Here is a 7,929-nt window from a genome sequence, read left to right as displayed (position 1 = left end):
TCTGACATACTATCCGCTCTACCTTTGAGTGACACCTTCTCTGCTCTCTCCACAGAGATGGCCCTCCACCCTCCTCTCAGCCCTTACAACCTCCTTCGACAAGCTCTGTCCCCTCGTTTTTAGGGGTTTTAGGACCCCTTCTCTTCTCCCTCTACACTAAATCACTGGGTAACATTATCACGTCTCATGGCTTCTCCTACCATTGTTATGCCGACGATACTCAACTCTTCCTCTCCTTCCCTCCCTCAGATATCCACGTCTCTGAGCGGATCTCGGCCTGTCTGTCCGACATCTCCGCCTGGATGACGACCAACCACCTCAAACTGAACCTAAGCAAAACAGAATTGCTCCACCTGCCGGCCAAATCCTCCCCCCTGACCGACCTTTCCATCACAGTCGTGAATGCAGCTGTTGACCGCGTCCCCGACCGCCAAGAACCACCAGGAACGACCAGTTGAACTTCTCTGCTCACATCGCAGCGACAACCAGAACCTGCCGATTCCTCCTGAGCAACGTCAGAAGGATCCGCCCCTTCCTGACAAAAGAAGCCACCCAACTCCTCGTCCAATCAACAGTCATCTCCCGCCTCGACTACGGAAACGCACTGCTCGCTGGCCTCCCGGCCACTGCCACTAAGCCTCTTCAACTCATTCAGAACGCAGCGGCCCGCCTGATCTCAAACCTACCGAAGTCGGCCCATGTCACCCCACTTCTTAGGGACCTGCACTGGCTCCCCATTGCTGCACGAATCCGCTTCAAGGCCCTCGACCTAGCATACCGTGCGGCAAAGGGAACTGCTCCCGCCTACCTCCGGTCAATGGTCTCTAACTACACACCCTCAAGACCCCTACGCTCTGCATCTTCTGGCCGCCTCAGACCTACTCCTATCCAAGCTCCGGGAGGGTCATCAAAGAGAAGTCGCCTATTCTCAGTCCTTGCCCCACAATGCTGGAATGAACTACCCACCCCAATTAGGACAGCCGAAACACGTCCAATCTTTCGCCGTCGACTAAAGACGCACTTCTTCAACCATTATCTGAATAAAAAAATTAAAAATCTAACCCTAACTAACCGTACTGTCATGCACTTGTCCTAATAAACTAACCTACACTGTAGCACTCAACACTTTGATGAACATTGTTGCTCAGCTGATAGAGTTGTGCCCTTCCTGATGGCTTGTCGGACTGAGCGGCACAGGAGGTCCTTTGTCCCCACAGCCATCAGACTGTACAACAGCGTATTATAGTGCGGGGGACCTGACCTCTGACCCACACACACCTGTTTTTACACCCGTTTTTACACCTGTTTTTACACCTGTTTTTTTTATACACCTGCTTTTATCTAATCACGCTCATATTTAATATTGATGGGTATGATTTAATTGATTTTTATCATGTACTTATTTTTTATTCATGATGCAGACATAACGTGCAATAACTGTATGGGAACGGTCAATGTCTGTATACTATGTGAGCTCTCTCTCTCTGTAACCCGACACTTCATCAAACAGGGTTTGACAGAGAGCGAGCGAGAGAGAGAGGGAGAAACAGATACACCCTCGCGACAGAGCACACATACACACGCGCGTCGCGCTGTCATCTCTGTCTGTCTCTCTCCCCCTCTCTATCTCTCTCTCTCTCGATTCGGGAGCATAACTAATGCCCCGTCTATGGCTGTAGCGCACAGTGGAACACTTCCTCAAACGGGAGAGAGAGAGAGAGTTTACACAGTGCTCCGTGTCTCTCTCTCTCTCTGCCACTCGCAGACTGTGGATGACTGTCACTCAAAGTGCTTATGGGCGGAGCCAGGCCAACATAGCCTGAAATCCAAAGTGAGAAAAATTTGGCTTTTGAGTACTTGATTAGTAATATAAAACAATGAATTCTTTTGAATAAAACCTTACAGAGGTGCTCCATAGACTCACAGGAATTGTGTAAAGTTGCCCAAATAGTGCTAGGAATATGTCCCCTTTAAATAATTTTTTCTGCCAGATTTGTATCCATTTTGCAATGCAAACATACAATTAACGATATGTTTAACATAAAAATAAAGCATCAGACACTGTCCGCTGGATCGTAACAGGTGGCTGTGTGATAGATCAGTGTGTGTCCCATCTGAAAAGACAGTGGTTAAGTGGTTAAGAACTCGGGCGCACGCCAGTCTGTCCGACTTTTCGAGTTTGTAAATCATGTTCGTAGCTACGAACAAATCTACGAAAAGAAGCCGTTCGACCATGCCAAAATCGACCCGAGAACTTTGTATGTCGAGTTATGAAGAAATTTGTCTATACTGTATAGGGAAATAAAAGAGAGTGAAAGCTATGATCTGAATATTCATGCTTCTTATACATTCTTTCACTGTAGTAACTAGTGAAGACAATATTTGTGAAATTAAACTATTCCCCATATTGCTCAAGGACCCCTGGGGGTCCCTGGACCCCACTTTGCGAATCACTGACCTACATGCTATCTTGTCTACTCAGTCCTATATTGTTTTGATTTAGTTGACTCATATACGTTTAATAATGAGACTGTTGTTCTCACTCACAGGGGATAATTCTTGGTGAACTGGCTGAACATTCTGTCTCTGACATTTACTGTGTGTTCCTGTGCTTATTAATGTGCCCAGAGCACTCAGCAAAGATCCAGAAGCCTTACAGTAGCGTTCAACAATGTCCAACAAGATGAAGCATGGATTGGCATGCTTCATTCACAGTGAAGACATCATGAATCCAAGTCTTGTGAGCTGAGCGTGACAATCCCACTGTGGTATGTAAACATCTAATTTACTGTTGGGATTTGAACTCTGTGTGAGCAGGGACGTGCACAGGACTTTAGAGGGGCAGGTGCTCAAAGGCTGAAAAGGGCACTACCAGCCCGATTTTTGGGGGCCCTTTTTGGGCAGGGGGCCCCCCTTTTTATGCTTTTTGAATATTGAACTATAATAATCAGTGCAGGAGCTCACTTATCCTTGAAAGACACTTTTATCACTGACTTAAAAGGCCCATACATCTCCATAAATGTTCAGGGGGGAGGGAATAAGTGCTTACCCTACAGACCCCAAGAAGTGCTGTATATTCTGTATTGTTTAACTCATTCAGAGCCACGCCCATATGACCAAATTAGGCCGCTCCGTGCCAGCGCTTTAGTCAATGGGAGGACGGGGACATTTGCGAACGCTTAAACTATATCTTAAATTATGGCTATGGGTCTAATACACCCGTCGCTTATCAATGACTTGCTTGCAGTCAACATGTCTGAAACGGATTGTTTTTTCATTGGTGAATTTCCGTTTTATACCATTTTGAATACGAGTATAGTTTGAGATTTCTAGTAATTCCAGAGAAATCCGCAATAATAGCTCTTTAGTGGAATACACAAAACACATAATTTTTCGGCTGATTTATGAATAGTTTTCAAATAAACGCTAGATTATCGATAGTATATGTGTCCTTATGCATGCTAGAGAAGCGGGCTGAAAAATCGATTATCCATGACTTGGTCAGCGCTAACGTCACGCACGCACACACACACACACGCTCCGATGGCGGAGAAAAAAACATCTGATTAACCCAATACTGGTAAAATAGAGTCCTTACCTCACATCAGATCTTCTGCAAAAAGATTAATCCAATTCCTGATCGCCATTCCAAATATTTATCAGGTTTATTGATCCAACGTTATAGTCCAAAACACATAATCGACCCTGCTCCCAGCCTCGCCAATGATTGTGGTAACACGATACTGCTTGCCCGAGAAGGGAAACCCCGGACCGGAGTTTTTTTTCTGATGCACAGCCCCACCCAATCCAATCCAATGATGTGCAATACCATCCGGGAGACGATAGGCGGCGGTATTTGCCCTTTGCGAGCTCAGATCCATTCCCAATGATAACGTCAGGCTGGATGGATGAAAATTGAATGGATATCGCTAATAAAAGAAATAACGATTAAAACCTGAGTATACTCGTGATTGGCACGGAACGCATGGCGAGTTAACCCGACTAATCTCGTGGTTGGCCCGGAATGAGTTAATATAAATGCATTTTTTATTCCAATCCCGATTTGTATTTGAGATTCCCAAATCCCATCGGACTTGACTTCTTCGTGTCCCTCAGTGAGTGTAATACCAGCATTCAACTGTATGCGCCACAGCGGTTTCTATCATCATCATCACCACCCACCCTATGCATAAAATATATAGGTCCACGGAGAGGCACGCTGAGGAGGCCGTGCAAACTGCAATGGAATACAGGGCATCTCTCTCTCTCTTTACCTAATATTTTGATTCTATCCTGACACTTTTCAGTTGGAAGGGCAGTCTTATGCGCAACGGCAAATTTTTATTATTTTTTATGTCACTTTTTTATGAGGCTCAAAGGGGCAGGTGCTCAAGCAATGAATGAATGAATGAATGAATGAATGAAAACTTTATTTAACAGATTGCAGAATGGGTACAATACAGTACGGCTCAATACATACAATTGTTAAGGGGATGCAGACCTGAGAAAGACGTTTGTCTTGTTTCCATCAGGGTCCCCCATTTTCAATTCATATAGACATTTATGACATACATAACATACATGACATTTATGGCATAGGGACATATAGGTATTTAGTACTGATACATTTGTGACATAGGCGGTATTCAAATATACAGTACTGTTACCCCTAGATCCTGACAGAGTATATACATATGATGGGGAGGGGACTGTACATTAGGAGGGGGTGGGTGGGTGGGAGGGGAATATACATACGGCGGGGAGGGAATATATACATGCGGTGGGGAGGAGACTGTCTATTAGGAGGTGGTGGGGGTTTTGGGCATTTACGGTGGCCAGTTTCGAATTGCAGCCTCCCGTAGGTGCTCTTTAAGGGCGGTTTTGAATGTGGGCAGGGATTCACATTCCTTTACAGCTTTGGGTAGGGCGTTCCACATTGTTGTGGCATAATTGCGAAACGTGTTTAGTCCCTTGTTTGAGCCGAATCTGGGTTTAACATGATTTGTTGAGCTTCCTCTGGTGTAGTGGTTGTGGTATTCACTGACCTTTGGGAAGTATTTTGACATGTACATGGGCACCCCGGTCGTATAGTGTATCTTGTAGACCAGGCCCATTGCAAGTTGCTGTACTCTGTCGTCTACTCTAAGCCATCCTAGGTTGGCAAAGTGGGCAGGGGTGAGGTGGGTTCTGGGGTTCAGGTCAAGTAGTAGTCTGACCAGTTTGTTTTGTGATGTTTGTAATTTTGTTTTAAGCGCCTTTGAGGTGCTTTGGTACCATGAGGTGCACGCATAGTCATAGTACCCTTGAATGAGTGCTCCTGCCAGAGTCCTCAGGGTATTCTTGTTTACCAGAGAGGAGATCCGGTACAAGAATCTAGTTCGTTGGTTGACTTTTTTTATTACATTGGATGCCATTTTGTCACAGGAAAGATTTGCCTCTAGGATGGAACCCAGGTAGGTAATTTCGTCTTTCCTTGTGACAATATTGTCACCCACTGTAACTGAGAAGCCGTCGGTCTTGCTGAGTTTGTTATTTGAACCGAAGAGAATGGACTCTGTTTTGCCCATGTGTAATGATAGTTTGTTATCAGCGAGCCATATGCAGATTTTGCCTAGCACCCCTTGGGCTCTATCTGTTTCCACCATAATACTTGCAATATTCAGTTTAACTAATTTACCACATAACCGTAATTGGGATATGACAATGTAAACACCATATTCTGTCGTATGACCTACAGTAAAATGAGACATGTATTATTGCTCCCAAAAAAGGTACCAATACCTTTAAGATATCAAAACATCTTGTGAAAATAATGGATTATCCCAAATCCCAATAGATGATATATTCTAGGAAAATGTATAACATATTTTCTCATATGAAGGAATTATGAGTTTCCTCTGATAAGATGTACCGCCTGGACACTCTTATCTATTTGCCGATAATGATGTTTTTGTAGTCCTTGACGTGACACAGCTTACTGCTGTCGAAGTCGACCACCAGTTTCCTCAGGCCTGCGTGGGTGGGTGTGAAGTATATCTTCACCTTGGCGTCCTGCCCTGGTTCCACCGCCGAGCCCATCCTAAGGAGGAATGTTTAGACATTACTGTAAATTAAAGTCTGACACTAGTAAGATTGCACTCCTGACAGGCTGCTTCACAGTAAAAGCCCACACACTCCACACTCACTCATTAGAGGAATGAGGCTACAATGAGGGCAGACTCCCTTGCTCGGAAACTTACTAAAAACAGCTATTATGACTTTTGGAAAGAAGTGAGTGTTATGAACAATTGCAAAGCTCCCTTGCCATCCAAATCAATGGTGTCTGTGGATCAGATAAAATTGCAGAATTATGGAGACAGCACTACTTTGAGCTGTTTAATTGTATTAGAAGTGACATATTTGTGCCTGAAGATGTAGACCCCTCTGAGAACGTATGTGTTAGTCCAGAGGAAATCCAACATGCCATACTTAAGCTAGATAACAACAAAGCCTGTGGTGCTGATCATATTACTGCTGAAGATTTAAAGCACGCCAGCCGTAAGGTCATCCCTCTGATTGATTGAAAACTTTATTAACAGATTGCAGAATGGGTACAGTACAGTAGGCCTACAGCTCAATACATACAATTGTTAAGGGGATGCAGACCAGAGAAAGACTTTCGTCTTGTTTACATCAGGGTCCCCCATTTTCAATTCATCATTATGACATACACGACAGTACTGCTACATCTATACATTTATGACATACCAGATTTGCAAATACAGTACTGTTTGTGATACAAAAAGAGTCCAGAAAAGAGAGTATATACATTTGACGTAGAAACTGTACATTGGAGGAGGTTGGGTGGGTGGGGGGGGTGGAGGGGGGACTGTACATTGGAGGTGGTGGGGTGGGGGGCGACACTGTACAACTGTACAAGCAAAACTGTATATTGGAATATTGACAACCATACTTGGTCATTTACTGTACATTGGAGGGGGTTGGGTTAGGACATTTACAGGGGCCAGTTTCGCATTGCAGTCTCCCGTGTGTTCTTTGAGAGTGGTTTGGAAAGTGGGTAGTGATTCACATTCCTTTACAGCTCTGTGCTTCTCTGGCTTTTTAAATCATGGTATTTTACCTGACTCCATGATAGCAGTTCAACTTGTGCTCGTTATCAAAGACAAGACAGGTAAAATTAACAGCAAAGACAACTATAGGCCAATTGCATTAGCCAGTGTACTCTCTAAGGTGCTGGAGAGAATCTTATTGTATAGAACAGAAATGTACATTCTCACCAGTGATAATCAGTTTGGCTTTAAATGAAAACATGGAACAGACATGTGCATTATGCTTTAAAAGAAATAGTAGCCAAGTATAGAAGACAGAACTCTACAATGTTCTTATGCTTTATGGATGCCTCTAAGGCATTCAATAGAATAAATCATAACATACTGTTCCATAAACTGTCCCAAAGAGGGGTTCCTAAGGTTATAGTTAGGATTTTAGCATTCTGGTATGCCCATCAGCTTATACAAGTAAATGGGGTAACTCTATGTCAGCTCATTTTAATGTGGGTAACGGAGTAAGACAGGGCGGGATTTTGTCTCCTATCATCCTATGGATGATCTCTCCACAAAACTAAAGGAATGTAAGACTGGATGCATGGTGGGGGAGAGCCTTATCAACCATCTGATCTATGCTGAGGATTTAGTCATTCTGTCCCCCTATAGTGCTGGTTTACAGAAATTGTTTAAAGTCTGCTCTGTGTATGGTATACAACATGATATCAAATTCAACCCTAATAAGAGTGTTGTTATGATAGTGAAAACTAAGTTTTCCAGAAGCAAAAGTTTCCCTCCTTCTTGTTGTCTGACTGCGCTCTAGATGTGGTGAAGAGTGCGATATTTGGGTCACAATATCACTGATGACATGTGTGATGATGTTGAT

General features: G+C 43.9%; 1 protein-coding gene across 1 annotated transcript in view; it reads right to left on the bottom strand.

Annotated features, from left to right (window-relative positions):
* Positions 1 to 5,103: 5,103 nt before the first annotated feature.
* LOC311230794 (protein-glutamine gamma-glutamyltransferase 2-like) overlaps positions 5,104 to 7,929 on the bottom strand; it is a 93,319-nt gene continuing 90,493 nt past the window's right edge. Inside the window, exon 13 of the mRNA XM_084317168.1 lies at positions 5,104 to 6,079. Within this exon, the coding sequence (XP_084173294.1) occupies positions 5,929 to 6,079 (151 nt within the window). The 3' untranslated portion in view covers positions 5,104 to 5,928. The remainder of the gene's footprint in view (positions 6,080 to 7,929) is intronic.

This window comes from Notolepis coatsorum (assembly GCF_963971535.1).
Source record: "Notolepis coatsorum genome assembly, chromosome: 6".
In the NCBI taxonomy this organism is placed as follows: Eukaryota; Metazoa; Chordata; class Actinopteri; order Aulopiformes; family Paralepididae; genus Notolepis; species Notolepis coatsorum.
This window is presented reverse-complemented; position numbering and strand designations above follow the sequence as displayed.